This window comes from Nerophis lumbriciformis, linkage group LG24 (assembly GCF_033978685.3).
Source record: "Nerophis lumbriciformis linkage group LG24, RoL_Nlum_v2.1, whole genome shotgun sequence".
Taxonomy (NCBI): domain Eukaryota; kingdom Metazoa; phylum Chordata; class Actinopteri; order Syngnathiformes; family Syngnathidae; genus Nerophis; species Nerophis lumbriciformis.
The window spans coordinates 38,655,116-38,680,816 of NC_084571.2; the positions used below are offsets into that span (position 1 = coordinate 38,655,116).

At 42.6% G+C, this 25,701-nt stretch overlaps 1 protein-coding gene across 1 annotated transcript in view; it reads left to right on the plus strand.

Moving 5' to 3' along the window:
- The window catches only part of myo15aa (myosin XVAa), a 169,160-nt gene that overhangs the window by 41,021 nt on the left and 102,438 nt on the right, over window positions 1–25,701 (plus strand). Inside the window, 10 exon segments of the mRNA XM_072915931.1 lie at window positions 4,355–4,432; window positions 4,502–4,647; window positions 4,712–4,757; window positions 4,821–4,945; window positions 14,858–14,975; window positions 18,651–18,826; window positions 23,496–23,580; window positions 23,659–23,712; window positions 23,788–23,869; window positions 25,109–25,245. Of these exon segments, the coding sequence (XP_072772032.1) occupies window positions 4,355–4,432; window positions 4,502–4,647; window positions 4,712–4,757; window positions 4,821–4,945; window positions 14,858–14,975; window positions 18,651–18,826; window positions 23,496–23,580; window positions 23,659–23,712; window positions 23,788–23,869; window positions 25,109–25,245 (1,047 nt within the window).

Here is a 25,701-nt window from a genome sequence, read left to right on the forward strand (position 1 = left end):
AGTTCCATTGGCAGCAAAACAGGCCCAGAGCATAATACTACCACCACCATGCTTGACGGTAGGAATGGCGTTCATGGGATTAAAGGCCTCACCTTTTTTCCTGGGTCTTGGGCGCAGTTTCAGAATGGCCTTCCCAAAGTGTGGACAATGCTGAAGAAACAAGTCCATGTCAGAAAACCAACAAATTTAGCTGAACTACACCAATTTTGTCAAGAGGAGTGGTCAAAAATTCAAGCAGAAGCTTGTGGATGGCTACCAAAAGCGCCTTATGTCAAGACTTGGTCCTGGGTGTTAGCTTTTCCGGGATGCAACGGAAAGTTGGCTCGGGCGAGACAGGAATGTGAGTACATTTTTTTATTGAAACACTAGATCTACAAAAAAGGATCAAACAAAAGCGCGCACAGTGGCGGAGAATAAACTATGAAACCAAAAGACTATAGCAAAAAAGTACAAATGAAAAGCACGCACAGTGGCGGAGAACAAACTATGAAAAACAAAAAGACTATAAACATGGAACAAAAACTTACTTTGACGAGGGACATGAAGCAGGATCTTAGAGGATGAAGAGAGTACATAAGCATAAATGTGGAGGTCGTCAGAACGACAAACTGAAAAGAATGAACTTAAATACTATGGACATGATTAGTGAAAGCAGGTGCGTGACTCAAAACGTGAAACAGGTGCGTGACGTGACAGGTGAAAACTAATGGTTGCTATGGTGACAAAACAAAAGTGCACAAAAAGTCCAAAACCCAAAACGAACATGACCAAAACAAAAACATGATCTCACAGACATGACACCTTATTGCAGGTAAACTTGCCAAGGGACATGTAAGCAAATATTAACATTGCTGTATGTATACTTTTGACCCTCACATTTTCAGTAGAGCCATAATAAATTCATAAAAGAAGCAAACTTCATGAATGTTTTTGTGAGCAACAAGTATGTGCTCCAATCACTACATAACAAAAAATAAGAGTTGTAGAAATGATTGGAAACTCAAGACAGCCATGACATGATGTTCTTTACAAGTGTATGTACACTTTTGACCATGACTGTATAATTATTTAGCACTCGCAATGTAGCTGTGCTCTTTTCGTCCGACGCAAAAAGCGCATGCGCTGCTGAGCTCTTTTTTTACAAGAGCTCCGGTGTGTAGGGACCAGGTCATATTGTCAGTTATCTGCACCCCCAGGAACTTGGTGCTGCTTACATACCTGCCAACTACTCCGGTTTTCCCGTAATTAGTACGGTTTTCATCAACCTATTCTGGGTTACGGTTGCAGTGATAAAAAATACGGTTTTTCATTAATTTAAAAAAAAAGATTTTTTTTAAAAGTTTTATTCACGAAATCGCGTAACAACAATGACAATCGACACTGCTTCCCGTAACTTCCTATCGAGCCATTCCGAATGCCATGCGCGAGGCTATTTATAGCACCGCTGCCAAGCACGAGGCACCAGTTGCCATTGTTTCCAAACGAGCGAACGATCATAGAATCAGCCGGAGAAAAATCGCAAACGAGTCTTAAACCGAAAAGAAAACTGCAGTCATTCCGTGAAGAATATTCAAAAGCCTATCCGGGAATAATTATCCGGAAAACTACGCGAATTGCACCTTGTGCAGACAAGATTTTTCGATCGGACACGGAGGAATTAGCGATGTAAAAGACCACGTTGGGACAAAAAAACACAAGTCTAATGCCGTTGCTAGCGATACAAGTGGAAAACTTTCAACGTTTTTCGTCGCCCAAACAGATTCTTTGGATGTGATAAATGCCGAAGTTTTATTTACGGAGGCAATAATTGAGCAAACAAAAAGGTAATGACACCAATGTTATCTATTGGAATTGTTTAGTACTGTTATACTGTTAAAAGTGTTTATACTATTTATGCTTTCAAGTCCAAGTTGAAGAAATCTTGTTAAATGTTGACAGCATAACTACCAAAATACAGAAGTATGTCCTTAATATTTTTGCAGTGCTATTTCTGTTGAAAAGTTCAAATGATTACATTAGAGATGTGATGTGCCACTTTTCAAGTGTCTGATGGCTTCAATTAATTTTCATAAAGTTTTCATATTTTGAATTCTTTTGAAAGGCTTACAAAAAAAACTACATTTGAATTGTAATTCCATGCTATTGACAGGATTATTAATTTTAATGAAGTTAGCTTACCATGTTTACAGTATGATAATTGTGATAGAAATGTAAATTTTAGGCACAGAATATTTTTTACAATTGAACAAGGCAGTAGATTATACAAGCTTGGACAGAAAGTTAATAATGACACCAATTTTTTTTTTTAATGGAATTGTTTAGTACTGTTTTACCATTTGTTTACTGTAAAAAGTGTTTATACTTTCAATTAACAAATTGAAGTCTTGTGAAAGGTTGACAGGATAACTGGCATTAACTGTCAAAATAATTTCAAACTATTGAAGTTAGCTTACAGAATAAACATGTCAATCAACCCATATGATTTTTGCTGTAATATTTTTGTTTTGAAAAGTCACTGTGACTGATAGAAAAGTGATGGTTTTAGCAACATTTTAACCTGTCTGAATGCTAATAATCATTTTGCGTCGGGGGGGCGAAGCCTGAACCCCCCACCAGGACATTGTCCTGGACCTACCGGGGCCTGCGGCCCCTGGACCCTGGCTACTAGGTTTTTCTGATTTCAAAAGTTGGCAGGTATGCTGCTTACCATCGCCACTGCTGTGCCGTTGACGACGTGTTGCTGCCATTAAATTCTAAGTTCATGAATATTTGGGGTTTTGAAGTTGTTTTAGAAACTTTGAAGGCTACAATAGTGACTCCCATTAGCCGCATCTTCCAAGCGTTTTAATCATCTTTAAAACCCGAATTAAAAAAAATTCCCAAAAATGTGCAGTTCCCATTTACGGGCTTATTTAGAGCAAGCAGACACCAAAATGAATCCAAATATCCCCTATATGAAAAAACAATGCCTGTATTATTTCAGTGCAGCATCAGTTGGAGCCAGGTTGAGACTAAAGTTGTGCGCTGCATGTTCCACAACATGGCAAAAGTCAGTCAAATGAGCATTACAGTGACGTGCGGTCACTAGAGGCAGGTGAGGCCCCGCCTCACCTGCCATCATGGAAAGAAAAAAAATGTAAAAAGAAAACAAGTTAATTAAATTGTTATATGTATTCAGTGATTATACTATAAAGTTATTTTCCATTTAACTTCATCAGTTTTCGATTATTTTTATTCAAAATCGCAGAATTTTCACATTTGCCGTTCAAATACTGAGAAGAGACGGTGCGGTGAACAGCAGCCAGTTGAGGCACGTCACTCAGTGCCTCAACATGGATTGCGGACTCGGCTAACTGCTGGCCTGCTGTGCACTGAGACCGTATTGCTATATGAATTATATTATACATTTCCATAGTTTAGTTAGCTGAGGTATATAATGTACAGTGTATTTTGTCAACAACTGTATGTGTGTAACGTATTTCTTGTGCTGAGCGATCATAAAACTGCTGCAAAGACGCACTGTGTGAGGCTCGCAGTAATCCCGCCTCCTGGTGCCGGTTAATGCACCCCCGCCGCAGAATGCACCCCCCGACTGGAGCACCACACCCAAACCCTCCACGTGCAAGACCGAATCCACCCAAAAAACGTCACTTAACAAGAAGCCAAAAAGTGCAAAAACAACAATGCTCGCGCCGGACGAGCCGTGAACGACTGCAGGGACACAACATTAGGTACACCTGCAGACTGAAGCACGGTTTTCATATTTCATTCATTCACAACTCCTCCAACACGAACACCACTGTTCCCGCACTTTTAAGTAAAGGTCAGACCATAATAACGTTTTTTTAATTAAATGTGCTTTTTTGTGTGCTACAGTTTGTATGTGTAAAGTTAAAGTTAAGTTAAAGTACCAATGATTGTCACACACACACTAGGTGTGGTGAAATTTGTCCTCTGCATTTGACCCATCCCCTTGATCACCCCCTGGGAGGTGAGGGGAGCAGTGGGCAGCAGCGGCGCCGCGCCCGGGAATAATTTTTGGTGATTTAACCCCCAATTCCAAGCCTTGATTCTGAGTGCCAAGCAGGGAAGAATGCTGGTATGAGCTTTTAAACATAACCCGTTAACTGCTGCCAATCAAATGGTGAATAAGATACTCTTTAGGGTTCATATGTTTGTAAATCTGACTGTGATGAAGTCAGTGCCTCACCAGTCATCAACCTCACCGCACCTCACTGGAGCATTATTGTGTTACATGAAGCATATGCAGGCGTACTTCATGACATTGATGCAATTTAGGATGAACAAATTCAGCCCAAACATGTGACAAGAGACCTCCTGTCTAATCATGCAGGTCTACAAGTTCCTGGATAAAAACTACGATCAGGTCCGTCAAGATGTCCTGGACTTGTTCATTCGGAGCAGGAACAAGGTGAGAATTGTTATTTCTTGGAACATTACCCAGGTGGGAACTCACTCCTTATTTCTTTGGCGTGTTGAGATGGTGTCAAACCTCTTCCTGGCTCACGCGGAGGCCATAGGCCAGCAGAAAGGAAAAAGCAGCACGGTCAGCAGGAAGTATCAAGCGTCCACAGTCAGCAGCAAGTTCCAGCAGTCACTCCTCCAGCTGGTGGACAAGATGGAGAGGTGACCTCGTAAAAACACCAGCTCAGTGATGTTTATTTGTCTCACTTTCATCCCTCCATTTCAGATGCAACCCCTTTTTTGTCCGCTGCATTAAGCCAAATAACACAAAGGTAGAACTGAAACAAGTCTCCTGGTGACTTGAGTAAACCTTAACCACGAGGTTGTGTGTTCAGCATCCAGGTGCGTTTGAGGACCACCTGGTCAAAGCGCAGCTGAGACACTCGGGTGTCATGGAGACCATCAGGATCCGGAAAGAAGGATATCCTGCCAGAATGCCCTTCTCTGTCTTCCTGTTCAGGTAACACACCTTTTTTAAAGACACTCCAAATGTCTTAAAACAGGGGTGCTCATTACGTCGATCGCGATCTACCGGTCGATCTCAGGCATTAAAAAAATAGTCCTAAAAATGAGCGATCATAAATCTTCACTGTGACGTCACTTTCGTCACTTGATTGACATTCACGGCACCCGAGGGTCTTCTGAGATGACGCTGGCTGCTGCCAGCTCATTAAAATTACCGACAGGAAGGCGAGAAACACTTTATTTCAACAGACTCTGGCGCCGTACCTGTCGTCAAAACTCCAAAGACCGACTGCACAGTTGCACAATAAAAGCTCTGCTTCATCCTGCCTGCGCTACCAAAATAAGAGTCTCAGAAAGCTGGCGTGCACAAGCTATTAAGCTACGGAGTTTGCCGACAATGTATTTCTTGTAAAGTGTATACAAAGGAGTACGGAAGCTGGACAAATAAGATGCCAAAAACCAACCACTTTCATGTGGTATTGGACAGAAAGGAGGACTTTTTTTTTCCTCCATTCGAAAATGCAGACGTTATCAGCACCACTGTCTGATTCCAATCAATGCAAGTCATCAGAATCAGGTAATACACCAACTTATATTCTTGTCTTCATGAAAGAAAGGAATCTATATGTGTTAAACATGCTTGTATTATCTTTAACCACCTTTAAGTTGTTAACAATATTAACTATATGTGTTAAACATGCTTGTATTATCTTTAACCACCTTTAAGTTGTTAACAATATTAATTATATGTGTTAAACATGCTTGTTTTATCTTTAACCACCTTTAAGTTGTTAACAATATTAACTATTTGTGTTAAACATGCTTGTATTATTTTTAACCACCTTTAACTTGTTAACAATATTAACTATATGTGTTAATAAACATGCTTGCATTATCTTTAAACACCTTTAACTTGTTAACAATATTAACTACCGTATTTTCCGCACTATAAGGCGCACCGGATTATTAGCCGCACCTTCTATGAATTACATATTTCATAATTTTGTCCACCAATAAGCCGCCCCGGACTATAAGCCGCGCCTACGCTGCGCTAAAGTGAATGTCAAAAAAACGCTGCGCTAAAGTGAATGTCAAAAAAACAGTCAGATAGTTCAGTCAAACTTTAATAATATATTGAAAACCAGCGTTCTAACAACTCTGTCCCAAAATGTACGCAAATGTGCAATCACAAACATAGTAAAATTCAAAATGGTGTAGAGCAATAAATAGCAACATAATGTTGCTCGAACGTTAATGTCACAACACACAAAATAAACATAGCGCTCACCTTCTGAAGTTATTCTTCATTCGTAAATCCTTCGAATTCTTCGTCTTCGGTGTCCGAATTGAAAAGTTGCGCAAGCGTGGGATCCAAAAATGGCCGGCTCCGCCTCGTCGAAGTCATCGGATTCAGTGTCGCTGTTGTTGTGCAGCAGTTCTGTGAATCCTGCCTTCCGGAAAGCTCGGACCACAGTTGTGACCGAAACTATCTGCCCAGGCATTTACGATCCACTGGCAGATGTTGGCGTATGTCGACCGGCGCTATCTGCCCGTCTTAGTGAAGGTGTGTTCGCCTTCGGAGCTGTGTGAAAAAAGCCACCCGGCCTCTTCGCGTAAACTTCCCTTAACCACTCGCTCATCTTTTCTTCATCCATCCATCCCTTCGAGTTAGCTTTTATGATGACGCCGGCTGGAAAGGTCTCTTTTGGCAAGGTCTCCCTTTTGAATATCACCATGGGTGGAAGTTTCTGGCCATTAGCATGGCAAGCTAGAACCACAGTGAAGGATGACTTCTCATTCCCTGTGGTGCGAATATTCACCGTACGTGCTCCCGTTCCACAGTGCGGTTCACAGGAATATCAGCTGCTGTGAAATACGGTAGTAATCCGTGTGCGGATGGAGAGATTGCGTCTTTTTATGAACCGGATCGCTTAGTAGGAGCCATTTTGTGGTCTTTACAGATGTAAACAGGAAATGAAACGTACGGTGATATCCGCGCGTTTTTTCTTCTTCTTCCGGGGGCGGGTGAAGCGCTTCCTGTTCTATGGGGGCGGGTGCTTTCCTTGGCGGTTGCTTGCGTAGAAGAAGAAGCGCTTCCTGTTCTACCGGGAAAAAAGATGGCGGCTGTTTACCGAAGTTGCGAGACCGAAACTTTATGAAAATGAATCGTAATAAAGCGCACCGGGTTATAAGGCGCACTGTCAGCTTTTGAGAAAAATTGTGGTTTTTAGGTGCGCCTTATAGTGCGGAAAATACGGTATATGTATTAAACATACTTGTATTATCATTAAACACCTTTAATGTATTAACAATATTAACTACCGTATTTTCCGCACCATAAGGCGCCCTGGGTTATAAGCCGCGCCTTCAATGAACGGCATATTTCAAAACTTTGTCCACCTATAAGCCGCCCCGTGTTATAAGCCGCATCTAACTGCGCTAAAGGAATGTCAAAAAAACAGTCAGATAGGTCAGTCAAACTTTAATAATATATTAAAAACCAGCGTGATGTGGGCGCGCACGGAGTCGTATATCAACATGGACGGAGCTGCGTGAAAAAAGCCACCCGGCCTCTTCGCGTAAACTTACCTTAACCACTCGCTCATCTTTTCTTCATCCATCCCTTCGAGTTAGCTTTTATGATGACGCCGGCTGGAAAGGTCTCTTTTGGCAAGGTCTTCCTTTTGAATATCACCATGGGTGGAAGTTTCTGGCCATTAGCATGGCTAGCTAGAACCACAGTGAAGGATGACTTCTCATTCCCTGTGGTGCGAATATTCACCGTACGTGCTCCCGTTGTATCCACAGTGCGGTTCACAGGAATATCAAAAGTCAGTGGAACCTCGTCCATGTTGATAATGTTCTCTGGCCGGATCTTTTTTTCAGCTATCTTGTTTTTACAATATGCACGGAAAGTAGCCAGCTTTTCTTGAAAGTCTTTAGGCAGTTGCTGTGAAATAGTAGTCCGTGTGCGGATGGAGAGATTGCGTCTTTTCATGAACCGGATCCCTGTCGCTTAGTAGGAGCCATTTTGTGGTCTTTACAGATGTAAACACACAAAGGAAATGAAACGTAATATCCGCGCGCTTCTTCTTCTTCTACGCGGGCGGGTGGTTGCTTACAGTAGAAGAAGAAGCGCTTCCTGTTCTATGGGGGCGGGTGCTTACCTTGGCGGTTGCTTGCGTAGAAGAAGAAGCACTTCCTCTTCTACGGGGAAAAAAGATGGCGGCTGTTTACCGTAGTTGCGAGACCGAAACTTTATGAAAATGAATCTTAATATTAATCCATATATAAAGCGCACCGGGTTATAAGGCGCACTGTCAGCTTTTGAGAAAATTTGTGGTTTTTAGGTGCGCCTTATAGTGCGGAAAATACGGTAGTCCTAAAAATGAGCGATCATAAATCTTCACTATGACGTCACTTTCGTCACTTGATTGACATTCACGGCACCCGAGGGTCTTCTGAGATGACGCTGGCTGCTGCCAGCTCATTAAAATTACCGACAGGAAGGCGAGAAACACTTTATTTCAACAGACTCTGGCGCCGTACCTGTCGTCAAAACTCCAAAGACCGACTGCACAGTTGCACAATAAAAGCTCTGCTTCATCCTGCCTGCGCTACCAAAATAAGAGTCTCAGACAGCTGGCGTGCACAAGCTCTTAAGCTACGGAGTTTGCCGACAATGTATTTCTTGTAAAGTGTATACAAAGGAGTACGGAAGCTGGACAAATAAGATACCAAAAACCAACCACTTTCATGTGGTATTGGACAGAAAGGAGGACTTTTTTTTTCCTCCATTCAAAAATGCAGACGTTATCAACACCACTGTCTGATTCCAATCAATGCAAGTCATCAGAATCAGGTAATACACCAACTTATATTCTTGTCTTCATGAAAGAAAGGAATCTATATGTGTTAAACATGCTTGTATTATCTTTAACCACCTTTAACTTGTTAACAATATTAACTATATGTGTTAAACATGCTTGTTTTATCTTTAACCACCTTTAAGTTGTTAACAATATTAACTATATGTGTTAAACATGCTTGTTTTATCTTTAACCACCTTTAAGTTGTTAACAATATTAACTATATGTGTTAATAAACATGCTTGCATTATCTTTAAACACCTTTAACTTGTTAACAATATTAACTATATGTGTTAATAAACATGCTTGCATTATCTTTAAACACCTTTAACTTGTTAACAATATTAACTATATGTATTAAACATACTTGTATTATCATTAAACACCTTTAATGTATTAACAATATTAACTATATGTGTTAAACATGCTTGCATTATCATTAAACACCTTTAACTTGTTAACAAAAACATATATTTCATAAATAAGTAAATATAAATTATATATATGAATGAGGTAGATCCCCACGACTTGATCAATTGAAAAGTAGCTCGCCTGCAGAAAAAGTGTGAGCACCCCTGTCTTAAAAGGTGTCCCCAACTGATATTGGTCCAATATCAGAATATCGGATTTAATCGGCCCGCATGTAAAATCTCCGATTCAAGCGCTCTGATACAAGCAGTCACGTAGAGCAGTGTTTTTCAACCTTTTTTGAGCCAAGGTACATTTTTTGCGTTGAAAAAATCCGGAGGCACACCACCAGCAGAAATCATAAACTCAGTTGACAGTAAAAAGTCGTTGTCGCAATTGTTGGATATTATTATTATTATTAGCCTTTATTTAACCAGGTAAAATCCCATTGAGATCAAATATCTCTTTTCCAAGGGAGACCTGGCCAAGAGGGCAGCAGCAAGGTTACATTAAAAACAGTAAACAAATACATAAAACATCACATTTACAACATTAAAACTTGCTGACATGACACATGTGCATACAGACAAGGTAGACTGCAGTCCTTTCACAGAAGCTTTAAACTCATTCAACGTAACTCGGGTTTGAAGTTTAATGTTCGATTGTAGGTTATTCCAAGCCTTCGGTGCTGAAAACCTAAATGCTTTCTTGCCCAGTTCAGATATACCCTTTAAAGCATAACCAAGCATGCATCAATATAGCTCTTGTCTCAAAGTAGGTGTACTGTCACCACCAGTCACATCACACCCTGACTTATTTGGACTTTTTTGCTGTGTAGTGTTTTACTTCTAGTCTTGCGCTCCTATTTTGGTGGCTTTTTCTCTTTTGTTGGTATTTTCTTGTGGCAGTTTCATGTCTTATATTTCCCGCATCTACTTTGTTTTAGCAATCAAGAATATTTCAGTTGTTTTTATTCTTCTTTGTGGGGACATTGTTGATTGTCATGTCATGTTCGGATGTACATTGTGGACGCCGTCTTTGCTCCACAGCAAGTCTTTGCTGTCGTCCAGCATTCTGTTTTTGTTGACTTTGTAGCCAGTTCAGTTTTACTTTCATTCTGCATAGCCTTCCCTAAACTTCAATGCCTTTTCTTAAGGGCACTCACCTTTTGTTTATTTTTGGTTTAAGCATTAGACACCTTTTTACCTGCATTTACAAAGCAATTAGCTACCGGCTGCCACCTACTGATATGGAAGAGTATTACTCTAGACACTCAACAACAACCAGTGTTGGGTTAGTTACTGCAAAGCAGTAACTAGTTACAGTTACTAGTTACTTCATTTCAAAAGTAACTCAGTTACTAACTCAGTTACTTACACCAAAAAGTAATGCGTTACTGTGAAAAGTAACTATTTAGTTACTTCTTTTTTTCTTCTTTTTTTTTTTTTAAAGCTCCCATTAATGCCCTTTTAGCCTTCATTTCAGTACTGTTATTGCACTGGAGAATAATACAATGTGTTGATCAACTTGACATGGTATTTGCATCACTGAACTCTGCTAAGCAATGTGCTCTACATACAACACACAAAGACAAAGATATGTTACAAAGGCCAATTTGTTTCTGGCCAGAATAAATTGACAAAACTATTTTAAATAGCTGCAACATAACGTACATAAGTAACAAACAGCATAGATGTAAACCAAGAAAGGCACACACTACATACACAAAGCCTAACCAGGCATTTTCTTTACTGAGCAAAACTCTTTATTGTCGGCCATAAACACATCACCAAAACATTAGTAAAAAAAAAAGATATCTATCAAAAGTGGTCATTTTCTGCAGTACAAACCAGACCAAAAGCAACTTTGTTATATCAACAGCAGCCACTCGCTCTTTCTCACGTGTGCCAACACTTGCACATATGGCAACTTAGCCAGTGATGCGTTTACAGCCACACAAAAAGTCGGACAACTCCAACACCACACATAAAGTGTAATTCCAGGTCGTTACACTATGATTTACCAATCAAATGTGTGCTTATTCTAGTGTCATTTATTAGGAATCTTAATTTTATAAATATTAATCATTAAATGCTGTTAGTATATTAAATAAATACTAATAAAAATATATTTTTTACAAACAGGAAGTTGCAGGAATGTACACATGATCCCCTGCTTACATCTCATTGTGCAACATGTGAATGTTTTAATGGGAACTAAATGAAAGGGGTACAAACTATTTACAAAGCAGGACCTCCACCCAGACAAACAATACAAGTACACAGTTCATGAAAAACAATATTTGTTGTTATCGTCATTGTAAGTGGGCCTAAACACTTATATTAGAAATGGAAATGACTGCTGTCATTTGATTATAATAATAAGAGAATGTTGTCTGTCTATCTGTGTTGGCCCTGTGATGAGGGCGGGACTTGTCCAGGGTGTACCCTGCCTTCCGCCCGAATGCAGCTGAGATAGGCTCCTGCGAACCCGAAAGAGACAAGCGGTAGAAAATGGATGGATGGATGGAGATTGAACTTGTTATTTAGTCAGGTTTGGGACAGGTGTGCTACTGGTGTAGCCACAGTGTGCACGTCTAAAGTTGCTCACATGGACTCCACTCAATGCTCAGGGACTTTTTGCGTTTGCTCACACACATGAAAAATTAGAGGGAACATTGATTGACAGAGTGTGTACCTTAATCCTTAAGTGGTGGAGGTGAAGTGGCATCAGAGTCTCTATCTCTCTTTACTAGCTTCGTCGAAGCATGTTGCTCATGTAGCTTGTTTCAGCAGATTTGAATTGCTGTTTTGGGCAGTAGATGGCATCTTTGATCCAAAGCACAATGTACATTTAATTAAAATGTTATTTTCTTTGTGCTCGACAAAAGAAAAGTAGTCAAAATATCTCCATGTTAGCAAACTCGACTTCTGGCTCCGCCATGATCAGACACGCCCCCCTCTCCTCCCTCCCTCTCCTCCCTCCCCACACTCACACTCACACACAGAGCGCGTGTCTCTCTCTCTTCTCCGGCTTGTGACACAAGAAGAATCAGAACGATGACACAACAGCGCTCCGATAAAACACACTTTATACTACATAAAAAGTAACGTAAAATAACGCAGTAACGCATCATGTAGTAACGGTAACTGAGTTACTGAATATAAAAAATAACGCGTTAGATTACTAGTTACCGCCGAAACTAACGGCGTTACAGTAACGCGTTACTTTGTAACGCTTTAGTCCCAACACTGACAACAACACATCATTTGCAGACTATATTTACTGGTCTGCAAAAAATGTTTTTAACCCAAATATGTGAAATTAGATAATCTCCCACGGCACACCAGACTGTATCTCACGGCACAGTGGTTGAAAAACACTGACATAGACTATTGGCTACTAGAAGCTAACAGCTACACAACAGCTAAGCACACAATAGTGTGCAAGCTAGTTCTTACATTATAGTTGCATATTACTTACACATACAAAGTCTATAAGGTAGAAGTTTATTAGAAAGCATCCAGTAAAAAACATGTCCGCATCATTATTTTAACTTAATTCATTATTGTGGCCTCTAGGTGTGCCCCCCCCCCCCCCGCACATCCTTTACCACTGTATTTCAACTTAAATGGGAACTGCTAGTGATGGGTCCGGCAACACCGATGCATCGGTGCATGCGTCGAGCTCATAGAGCAAAACCCTGTGTCGGTGCGCGTACCGCTTTTAGAAAGTCACGTGACCGATCATGAGCTGTTTTGGTCACGTGACCAATACGCGAACTGTGTCGCACTGACGCCTCCTCTGTGCCCTGTGAGCAGCTCTTTTCTACAGCCGGAGAAATAATAACTAAGAAGAGAAAGCGTCTAAATTGAATACGTTGGAAAAACTGTTTTTTTTTAAAAATAAAAATGTGTAAAAAAAAAAAAAATAATAATTTCCAGGTCCACAAGCATCCTCATTCACAACACGTTCTCTTAGATTTCCATGTTATGATACATGTTCACATTATTTATTGACTGTATCTAAAAAAGACAAAAAAAATATTTTTATTTAAATGAAGTTATGAAATAATCCTAAATGAAATACAATGACTTGGTTTATATTATTGTATATACTAGGTCAGTGGTTCTCAACCTTTTTTCAGCAATGTACCCCCTGTGAATTTTTTTTAATTCAAGTACCCCCTAATCAGAGCAAAGCATTTTTGGTTGAAAAAAAAAAGATGAAGTAAAATACAGCACTATGTCATCAGTTTTTGATTTATTAAATTGTATAACAGTGCAAAATATTGCTCATTTGTAGTGGTCTTTCTTGAACTATTTGGAAAAAAAGATATAAAAATAGCTAAAAACTTGTTGAAAAATAAACAAGTGATTCAATTATAAATAAAGATTTCTACACCTAGAAGTAATAATCAACTTAAAGTGCCCTCTTTGGGGATTGTATTAGAGATCCATCTGGATTCATGAACTTAATTCTAAACATTTATTCACAAAAAAAACAAATCTTTAACATCAATATTTATGGAACATGTCCACAAAAAATCTAGCTGTCAACACTGAATATTGCATTGTTGCATTTCTTTTCACAGTTCTTTTTGACAGACATTTTAGTGACAAACCTGAGCTTGTGCTTCACGGAGTTTATGAACTTACAGTCATATTTTGTTGAAGTATTATTCAATAAATATATTTATAAAGGATTTTTGAATTGTTGCTATTTTTAGAATATTTTAAAAAAATCTCACGTACCCCTTGGCATACCTTCAAGTACCCCCAGGGGTACGCGTACCCCCATTTGAGAACCACTGTGCTAGATCATAAAATCAGTGTCAGTTGAGTCGGTCCATAGGTTGCCTGTAGGGATTTTTAATGTCCAGCAGATGTCAGTATTTAGTGACACAGTATCGACACAGTATCAATACAGTTTTGCAATGTGTCGAAACGCTTCATGAGGCCTCATCAACCCATCACTAGGAACTGCCTTTTTTTTAATTGTGCTTATCGTTCACAGCGTTTACCTTTTTCCCATCTTTTACGGAGCGCCTTGTGGTGACCCATCAGGGTTCCTGTTCTGTAACCCTGTACACTGTTTGTTTGTCTAATCTTGAAAGGGTCTGTGCTGAAAACAACGTTTCGTTGTATTTGTCTGTAGAAGTCGCTGTCTTGCGGTTCCACGGATATGCACGTCAAAGTATCCAAGCGTACAGAGTTTGACAATAGATTTAATGTTTTTCAACACAACCATCAAAATGACACGCTTTCTTTCAGGACTTTCCAGTCTCTCTCCAAACTTCCTCCCCTTCCTGCACCCGGCCGCTCACTGTTAAAGACAACAGATGATTAGATTAACACGCACCACCTGTGAAATCTAATCACCTGCCAGCTGTGTCTCGCCGTCAGCACATGCCCCGCCCCTGCCCGATGGTGCTCGTCCTCAGCACCATGGACAGCGGCGGTGACTTTTGCTCCTGCATGCAGCGCTGGCTACATCTCCCCCCACATTGTGCAATGACAATAAAGACATACCTACCTACCTTAAAGGCTGGTTAGGTTTTAAATCAACTTAAGCCCAATGCTCCATGTGGATATGATTTAATGCATCTTATTATTTGTGTGTGTCATCAGGTATAAGTCCCTGGTGGGAATCCTCCAGCTTCCAGCAGCGACTGGAGACAACTGTGTGATGCTCCTCAGTAAACTGTGTCCTCTCAAAGCAGGGGACTACCATGTCGGGGTCACAAAGGTCAGCTCCTCCTGTTGTGATGCAGTATTCTCACATTGCCCTCAACCTCTTTCTGTCTTGCCTCTGGTGAGGGGCGGTCGCATTTTTTTCTCCTCCCGTCTTTTCCCGGCTTGCTCTCTATTTTTCTGTCTTGTCTTGTCTAAACTTTTTTTGGAAGCCTCTTTCTTTGCGCTGTCCTCCAAATCTAATCATCAGACATGGAATTGATTAGCTAGACTCTCGACTCAATTGACACAATCTTTTCGACGTGGAAAAGAGGTTCTGGGGAGCCTGGCTGCCCTGATGGAACCATTGCTGCAGGGTACGTGAGAGATTCCTGGGACGAATGGAGAATCATGTGCCTCTCAGTCCTTTCCATCGAGGACGTGGAAGACATCTACCTATTTGGAACCGTGATCGTGGGGCACCTGCTGATTGGGCTGGGCATTGCTCTGGTGTATTGAAAAATTCGCAAGACGATGGCAGCCACTCAAGGAGCCCAAAGGCTGTTCGTCGCAATGGACGGATTGGGCCGGGCTGTGGGAACTCAGTCTGGGGCAGAGGTGGGTAGAGTAGCCAGAAATTGTACTCAAGTAAGAGTACTGTTACTTTAGAGATTTATTACTCAAGTAAAAGTAAGGAGTAGTCACCCAAATATTTACTTGAGTAAAAGTAAAAAGTATGTTGTGAAAAAACTACTCAAGTACTGAGTAACTGATGAGTAACATACACACTCATATATATATATATATATATATATATATATATATATATATATATATATATATATATATATATATATATATATATATATATACATACATACATATACATTGATATATACAGTATATAATTTATATGTATTTATTTAGCTGTTTTTGTTTACATGTTAAAGGGGTTTTAATGAATATACATGCATGTTTAACACATATAGATTCCTTTCTTTCATGAAGACAAGAATATAAGTTGGTGTATTACCTGATTCTGATGACTTGCGTTGATTGTAATCAGACAGTAGTGCTGATAGCGTCCACGTTTTCAAATGGAGGAGAAGAAAAGTTCCTCCTTTCTGTCTAATACCACATGAAAGTGGTTGGTTTTTGGCATCTTATTTGTCCAGCTTCCATATTCGTTTTTATACACTTTACAAGAAATATATTGGCGTCAAACTCCGTAGCTAGATAGCTTGTTTGCGCTGGCTTTCGGAGACTCTTGTTTTGAAAGCGCAGGCGCGATGGAGCGGCACTTTTATTGTGAAGACAGGATCGTCCTCATGTGCGGTCAGTCTTTAGGCTTTTGACGGGATGTACGGTTAAAATAAAAAAGTATCTTTTTTCCTTCACACTTTTGATTGATTGATTGGAACTATTATTAGTAGATTGCACAGTACAGTACATATTCCGTACAATTGACCACTAAATGGTAACACCCCAATAAGTTTTTCAACTTGTTTAAGTCAGGTCATGTGACCACCTGGCTCTGTTTGATTGGTCCAACGTCACCAGTGACTGCATCTGATTGGTGGAACGAAGTGAAACGTCAGCAGTAAGGCAGGCACTATGAAGGTCTGTCTGACAGACCAAAACAAACAAAGTGTGCATTAACAGATCGATAAAAATTAGTAGCGAGTAGCGAGCTGAATGTAGATAAAAGTAGCGGAGTAAAAGTAGCGTTCCTTCTCTATAAATATACTTAAGTAAAAGTAAAAGTATTAAAACTACTCTTAGAAGTACAATTTATCCCAAAAGTTACTCAAGTAGATGTAACGGAGTAAATGTAGCGCGTTACTACCCACCTCTGGTCTGGGGCGATTTCTGAACTGAATCGCAAGATGGATCACATCATGGAAAAGCTTGCTATGAAGGAAGGTTTGGATATGAGAGCGAGCATGGACGAATAGAACAGACAAGTCATTGTTAATGCCTGTTCGAGAAAAAACAAAAATCCTTATCTACGATTTGATTCCTCCGAATGGCCTTGAGACAAGAACAGGCTGATCTGTAATCATCCCCTGAGGAATTTCAAAGATGGACGCTTTTTGACCTCTCTCCCTCCTCCCCTCCGCAACGACACCTGGGAATCGAACTTTTCTTGCATTGCATGCCGAACGACTCTGGGCTTATGAACATTTACACTTCACCCAAAGACAATGGGCATATGTACAAACACATTCTCCACCCCCATCCAACGCCCCTCACCACCACTGCTTAATTCCTGGGGTTATGGACGGCTAGTAGCGCTTTATAGCAACAGGCCGGCCTCCATGTCCCCATATCCCCCCCCCTCTGTTGCGAGTTGTTGTGATTACCGTATTTTCCGCACCATAAACCGCCCTGGGTTATAAGCCGCGCCTTCAATGAACGGCATATTTCAAAACTTTGTCCACCTATAAGCCGCCCCGTGTTATAAGCCGCATCTAACTGCGCTAAAGGGAATGTCAAAAAAACAGTCAGATAGGTCAGTCAAACTTTAATAATATATTAAAAACCAGCATGATGTGGGCGCGCATGGAGTCGTATATCAACATGGACGGAGCTGCGTGAAAAAAGCCACCCGGCCTCTTCGCGTAAACTTCCCTTAACCACTCGCTCATCTTTTCTTCATCCATCCATCCCTTCGAGTTAGCTTTTATGATGACGCCGGCTGGAAAGGTCTCTTTTGGCAAGGTCTTCCTTTTGAATATCACCATGAGTGGAAGTTTCTGGCCATTAGCATGGCAAGCTAGAACCACAGTGAAGGATGACTTCTCATTCCCTGTGGTGCGAATATTCACCGTACGTGCTCCCGTTGTATCCACAGTGCGGTTCACAGGAATATCAAAAGTCAGTGGAACCTCGTCCATGTTGATAATGTTCTCTGGCCGGATCTTTTTTTCAGCTATCTTGTTTTTACAATATGCACGGAAAGTAGCCAGCTTTTCTTGAAAGTCTTTAGGCAGTTGCTGTGAAATAGTAATCCGTGTGCGGATGGAGAGATTGCGTCTTTTCATGAACCGGAAACCTGTCGCTTAGTAGGAGCCATTTTGTGGTCTTTACAGACGTAAACACACAAATGAAATGAAACGCAATATCCGGGGGCTTCTTCTTCTACGGGGGCGGGTGGTTGCTTACAGTAGAAGAAGAAGCGCTTCCTCTTCTATGGGGGCGGGTGCTTACCTTGGCGGTTGCTTACCATAGAAGAAGAAGCGCTTCCTCTTCTACGGGGAAAAAAGATGGCGGCTGTTTACCGTAGTTGCGAGACCTAAACTTTATGAAAATCAATATTAATATTAATCCATATATAAGGCGCACCGGGTTATAAGCCGCACTGTCAGCTTTTGAGAAAATTTGTGGTTTTTAGGCGCGGCTTATAGTGCGGAAAATACGGTATATGTAACATGTTTATGTGTGCTATGCTAAATGAGTTTTTTTTTCCCTTGGACTCAGTCTGGACCCCCTCCCGAGGGTCCAGCCTTAGACTGATATTTTTTACTCTTCCCCCCTTTCCCAATATCACCTTTTTCCCACCTTTTTTAAGGAGCGCCATAAGTGACTGATCCGTTGGCGGTCCCGTCTTGTCCCCCTGTAACATATGTCTGCTCTTAGTGGGACTGTGCCGAAAATGACATTTCAGTTCTTATGTGTCTTGTACATGTTAAAGAATGGACAATAATAAAGAATCTTGAATCTTCTTGAATAACCTTTGACTTTATTGCAGTTGTTTGTGAAGGAAGCCGTCTACCAGTTGTTGGAGTGCAAGCGGGAGCGCTGTCGCCAGCTTGCTGCGCTTACCTTGCAGCGTTACGCTCGCATGTACTTGGTCAGGAAACGCTACGTGGACATGCGCAACATGATCATTGGGCTGCAGGCGCATTGCAGAGGTTTTCTCACAAGGTGGGCCATTGATTCTTATTAACTGTATTGAATACACATCTTGTTAGATGTATTCTGTAATGCACAGGCAAGGAACATGGTCCTAAAGCGATGAAAACAATGTCTTTACCTTGACCAGTTGACTTCAAAGATACACTATATTGCCAAAACTATGACTTGACTCACATATGAAGTTGAAGTGCCATCCCATTCCTAACCCATAGGGTTCAATATGACACCTTTTGCAGCTATTACAGCTTCAACTCTTCTGGGAAGGCTGTCCACAAGGTTTCAGAGTGTGTTTATAGGAATTGTCCACCATTCTTCCAAAAGTGCATTGGTGAGGTCACACACTGAAGGCCTGGCTCTCAGTCTCCGTTCTAATTCATCCCAAAGGTGTTCTATCGGGTTCAGGTCAGGACTCTGTGCAGGCCAGTCAAGTTCATCCACACCAGACTCTGTCATCCATGTCTTTATGGACCTTGCTTTGTGCACTGGTGCACAGTAATGTTGGAAGAGGAAGGGGCCTGCTCCAAACTGTTCCCACAAGGTTGGGAGCATGGAATCGTACAAAATGTTTTGGTATCCTGGAGCATTCAAAGTTCCTTTCACTGGAACTAAGGGGCCAAGCCCAACTCCTGAAAAACAACGCCACACCATCAATCAATCAATCAATCAATGTTTATTTATATAGCCCTAAATCACAAGTGTCTCAAAGGGCTGCACAAGCCACAACGACATCCTCGGTACAAAGCCCACATAAGGGCAAGGAAAAACTCACCCCAGTGGGACGTCGATGTGAATGACTATGAGAAACCTTGGAGAGGACCGCATATGTGGGTAACCCCCCCCCCCCCTCTAGGGGAGACCGAAAGCAATGGATGTCGAGTGGGTCTGACATAATATTGTGAGAGTCCAGTCCATAGTGGATCCAACATAATAGTAAGAGTCCAGTCCATAGTGGATCTAACATAATAGTAAGAGTCCAGTCCATAGTGGATCTAACATAATAGTGAGAGTCCAGTCCATAGTGGATCCAACATAATAGTAAGAGTCCAGTCCATAGTGGATCTAACATAATAGTAAGAGTCCAGTCCATAGTGGATCCAACATAATAGTAAGAGTCCAGTCCATAGTGGGGCCAGCAGGACACCATCCCGAGCGGAGACGGGTCAGCAGCGCAGCGAGATGTTCCCAGCCAATGCACAGGCGAGCGGTCCACCCCGGGTCCCGACTCTGGACAGCCAGCACTTCATCCATGGCCACCGGACCTGTGCCCCCCCCCTCCACAAGGAAAAGGGGAGCAGAGGAGAAAAGAAAAGAAACGGCAGATCAACTGGTCTAACAGGGGGTCTATTTAAAGGCTAGAGTATACAAATGAGTTTTAAGATGGGACTTAAATGCTTCTACTGAGGTAGCATCTCTAATTGTTACCGGGAGGGCATTCCATAGTACTGGAGCCCCAATAGAAAACGCTCTATAGCCCGCAGACTTTTTTTGGGCTCTGGGAATCACTAATCATCACTAACACCATAATTCCTCCTCCACCAAATTTCACACTCGGCACAATGCAGTCCGTAATGTAGCGTTCTCCTGGCAACCTCCAAACCCAGACTGGTCCATCAGATTGCCAGATGGAAAAGTGTGATTCATCAGTCCAGAGAAGGCGTCTCCACTGCTCTAGAGTCCAGTGGCGACGTGCTTTACACCACTGCATCCCACGCTTTGCATTGGACTTGGTGATGTATGGCTTAGATGCAGCTGCTCGGCCATGGAAACCCATTCCATGAAGCTCTCTGCGTACTGTACGTGGGTTAATTGGAAGGTCACGTGAAGTTTGGAGCTCTGTAGCAACTGACTGTGCAGAAAGTCTTTGCACTACGCTGACCTCTCTGTCAGTTTACGTGGCCTACCACTTGGTGGCTGAGTTGCTGTTGTTCCCAAACTCTTTCATTTAAATAAATCATGAAATGAATAACTAAACAATGAGATCAATAATTAATTAAATCTTAAAATAATGACATGATTAATGAATCATAATAAAATGAAAACTTTTAATTTGACATTGAATAAATTAATGACACAATTAAAAACACATTTATGTATGAACACACATTTGAGGAACTATTTATTTGATTTTGTCCCATTTGGCCCTCCAAAGGCAGACAAGGGTCAAATGGGGCAACATTAAACACATCTTGAATTACTTACTTAAATATGTCGTTAATTCGTTAAATATTGAAATAATTAAATCAATAATTCATTAAAATGTGAAATAATTAAATCATGAAATAAATAACTAAAGGAGTACATTTAATTTGACGTCAAATAATGTACACATTTAATACCAAATGTATGTAGTTCATGCTAATGAATTGAATAAAATCACATTTCTATATAAACACACTCGGCAACCTTGTGGACAGCCTTCCCAGAAGAGTTGAAGCTGTAATAGCTGCAAAAGGTGTCATATTGAACCCTATGGGTTAGGAATGGGATGGCACTTCAAGTTCATATGTGAGTCAAGGCAGGTGGCCAAATACTTTTGGCAACAGAGTGTATGACCGTAATTAATTCATCGCAATTAACGCTAGAATTTGACAGCCCGAGTAGCAACAGCACTGTAATGACATTTGATGGGGATTTTTTTACTCCAATGATTACTCCAGAGGAGAGTAAATATTACAATATTAGTATCTCTAGTGCAATCACATCCATCCATCCATCCATCCATCTTCTTCCGCTTATCCGAGGTCGGGTCGCGGGGGCAGCAGCCTAAGCAGGGAAGCCCAGACTTCCCTCTCCCCAGCCACTTCGTCCAGCTCCTCCCGGGGGATCCCGAGGCGTTCCCAGGCCAGCCGGGAGAGATAGTCTTCCCAGCGTGTCCTGGGTCTTCCCCGTGGCCTCCTGCCGGTCGGACGTGCTCGAAACACCTTCCTAGGGAGGCGTTCGGGTGGCATCCTGACCAGATGCCCGAACCACCTCATCTGGCTCCTCTCGATGTGGAGGAGCAGCGGCTTTACTTTGAGCTCCCCCCGAATGACAGAGCTTCTCACCCTATCTCTAAGGGAGAGCCCCGCCACTCGGCGGAGGAAACTCATTTCGGCCGCTTGTACCCGTGATCTTGTCCTTTCGGTCATGACCCAAAGCTCATGACCATAGGTGAGGATGGGAACGTAGATCGACCGGTAAATTGAGAGCTTTGCCTTCCGGCTCAGCTCCTTCTTCACCACAACGGATCGATACAGCGTCCGCATTACTGAAGATGCCGCACCGATCCGCCTGTCGATCTCACGATCCACTTTTCCCCCACTCGTGAACAAGACTCCGAGGTACTTAAACTCCTCCACTTGGGGCAAGATCTCCTCCCCAACCCGGAGATGGCACTCCACCCTTTTCCGGGAGAGAACCATGGACTCGGACTTGGAGGTGCTGATTCCCATCCCAGTCGCTTCACACTCGGCTGCGAACCGATCCAGCGAGAGCTGAAGATCTTGGCCAGAGGAAGCCATCAGGACCACATCATCTGCAAATAGCAGGGACCTAATCCTGCAGCCACCAAACCAGATCCCCTCAACGCCCTGACTGCGCCTAGAAATTCTGTCCATAAAGGTTATGAACAGAATCGGTGACAAAGGGCAGCCTTGGCGGAGTCCAACCCTCACTGGAAACGTGTCCGACTTACTGCCGGCAATGCGGACCAAGCTCTGGCACTGATTATACAGGGAGCGGACCGCCACAATAAGACAGTCCGATACCCCATACTCTCTGAGCACTCCCCACAGGACTTCCCGAGGGACACGGTCGAATGCCTTCTCCAAGTCCACAAAGCACATGTAGACTGGTTGGGCAAACTCCCATGCACCCTCAAGGACCCTGCCAAGAGTATAGAGCTGGTCCACAGTTCCACGACCAGGACGAAAACCACACTGTTCCTCCTGAATCCGAGGTTGGACTATCCGGCGTAGCCTCCTCTCCAGTACACCTGAATAGACCTTACCGGGAAGGCTGAGGAGTGTGATCCCACGATAGTTAGAACACACCCTCCGGTTCCCCTTCTTAAAGAGAGGAACCACCACCCCGGTCTGCCAATCTAAAGGTACCGCCCCCGATGTCCACGCGATGCTGCAGAGTCTTGTCAACCAAGACAGCCCCACAGCATCCAGAGCCTTAAGGAACTCCGGGTGGATCTCATCCATCGAGGAGCTTTTTAACTACCTCGGCAACCTCAGCCCCAGAAATAGGAGAGCCCACCACAGACTCCCCAGGCACTGCTTCCTCATAGGAAGACGTGCTGGTAGGATTGAGGAGGTCTTCGAAGTATTCCCTCCACCGATCCACAACATCCGCAGTCGAGGTCAGCAGAGCACCATCCTCACCATACACGGTGTTGATAGTGCACTGCTTCCCCTTCCTGAGGCGGCGGATGGTGGTCCAGAATTGCTTCTAAGCCGTCCGGAAGTCTTTTTCCATGGCCTCCCCGAACTCCTCCCATGTCCGAGTTTTTGCCTCCGCGACCGCTGAAGCCGCACACCGCTTGGCCTGTCGGTACCTGTCTGCTGCCTCAGGAGTTCATGAGCAATCACATCAATATTTCTAAAGTACATTCATCAAATGACTATAGTTGAAAACTATGTCACAATCGACAAAATGTGTGATCTTGACCTAAATAGTGTGTTCTGTCCTCTAGAAGGCACTATGTGAAAATGAGGAACAACCTGGTTCGCTTCCGGTCCCTGGTCCACCTGTACGTCAGCCGTAAACGACACGTCAAGGTGTGTGATGGAACATTTACACGCTCCTGTTTTTTTTAACAAATGGAATGATCGTTGTGATCTGATCTTTATCTGCAGATGAAGGTGGTCGCCCAGAGGAAAGCTGAGGAGGATATGAAGAAGAGAGAGATGGTATACACTTCCAAGTTCTTCTCACACTACTGCACTTCAATGACAGTTGAAGGTCATCTTGCACTATTATGACAGGATGTGATGAAGAGGGAGGTGGTGAACGTGACACACTTGCTGATCCCAGCACAGCTTGGTGCTCTACTACAAGCAGCAGCAGGTCTGTATGCATGTACTCTAGTACACTATATTGCCAAAAGTATTTGGTCACCCAACCAAATGATGAGAATCAGGTGTCCTAATCACTTGGCCCGGTGTATCAAATCAAGCACTTAGGCATGGAGACTGTTTCTACAAACATTTGTGAAAGAATGGGCCGCTTTCAGTGATTTCCAGCGTGGAACTGTTATAGGATGCCACCTGTGCAACAAATCCAGTCGAGAAATTTCCTCGCTCCTAAATATTCCAAAGTCAACTGTCGGCTTTATTATAAGACAATAGAAGAGTTTAGGAACAACAGCAACTCAGCCAAGAAGCGGTAGACCACGTAAACCATAGTGCAAAGACTTTCTGCACAGTCAGTTGCTACAGAGCTCCAATCTTCATGTGACCTTCCAATTAGCCCACGTACAGTACGCAGAGAGCTTCATGGAATGGGTTTCCATGGCCGAGCAGCTGCATCTAAGACGTACATCACCAAGTACAATGCAAAGTGTGGGATGCAGTGGTGTAAAGCACGTCGCCACTGGACTCTAGAGCAGTGGAGACGCCTTCTCTGGACTGATGAATCACACTTTTCCATCTGGCAATCTGATGGACCAGTCTGGGTTTGGAGGTTGCCAGGAGAACGCTACATTTCGGACCGCATTGTGCCGAGTGTGAAATTTGGTGGAGGAGGAATACATTTTTTTTCAGGCCCCTTAGTTCCAGTGAAAGGAACTTTGAATGCTCCGGGATACCAAAACATTTTGGACAATTCCATGCTCCCAACCTTGTGGGAACAGTTTGGAGCGGGCCCCTTCCTCTTCCAACATGACTGTGCACCAGTGCACAAAGCAAGGTCCATACAGACATGGATGACAGAGTCTGGTGTGGACGAACTTGACTGGCCTGCACAGAGTCCTGACCTGAACCCGATAGAACACCTTTGGGATGAATTAGAACAGAGACTGAGACCCAGGCCTTCTCCACCAACATCAGTGTGTGACCTCACCAATGTGCTTTTGGAAGAATGGTGGAAAGTTGCTATAAGCACACTCCGCAACCTTGTGGACAGCCTTCCCAGAAGAGTTGAAGCTGTAATAGCTGCAAAAGGTGTCATATTGAACCCTATGGGTTAGGAATGGGATGGCACTTCAAGTTCATATGTGAGTCAAGGCAGGTGGCCAAATACTTTTTGGCAATGTAGTGTATCTTCTTTAGTACAGTATGTACTCTGGTATCTTCTCTTGTCTCCCAGTCAGGAGAGAGTTGCACTACGACTGCTTGGCTTTGCTGCAGGCTCCTCATATCCAGGAGTCGTCCTCCAGTCAACTCACTCTGCCTCTGGACATCAACAACTACCCCTTCTATCGCTACGTGCTGAGATACTTCCGGGTATGTTCCAATACACTCTTCATGTTTTACAATCTAGATTAGGGGTGCCCATCCAGTCCAGAGTGGATCTAACATAATAGTGTGAGAGTCCAATCCATAGTGGATCTAACATAATAGTGAGAGTCCAGTCCAGAGTGGATCTAACATAATAGTGTGAGAGTCCAGTCCATAGTGGATCTAACATAATAGTGAGAGTCCAGTCCAGAGTGGATCAAACATAATAGTGTGAGAGTCCAGTCCATAGTGGATCTAACATAATAGTGTGAGAGTCCAGTCCAGAGTGAATCTAACATAATAGTGTGCGAGTCCAGTCCAGAGTGGTTCGAACATAATAGTGAGAGTCCAGTCCATAGTGGATCTAACATAATAGTGAGAGTCCAGTCCAGAGTGGATCTAACATTATAGTGTGAGAGTCCAGTCCATAGTGGATCTAACATAATAGTGAGAGTCCAGTCC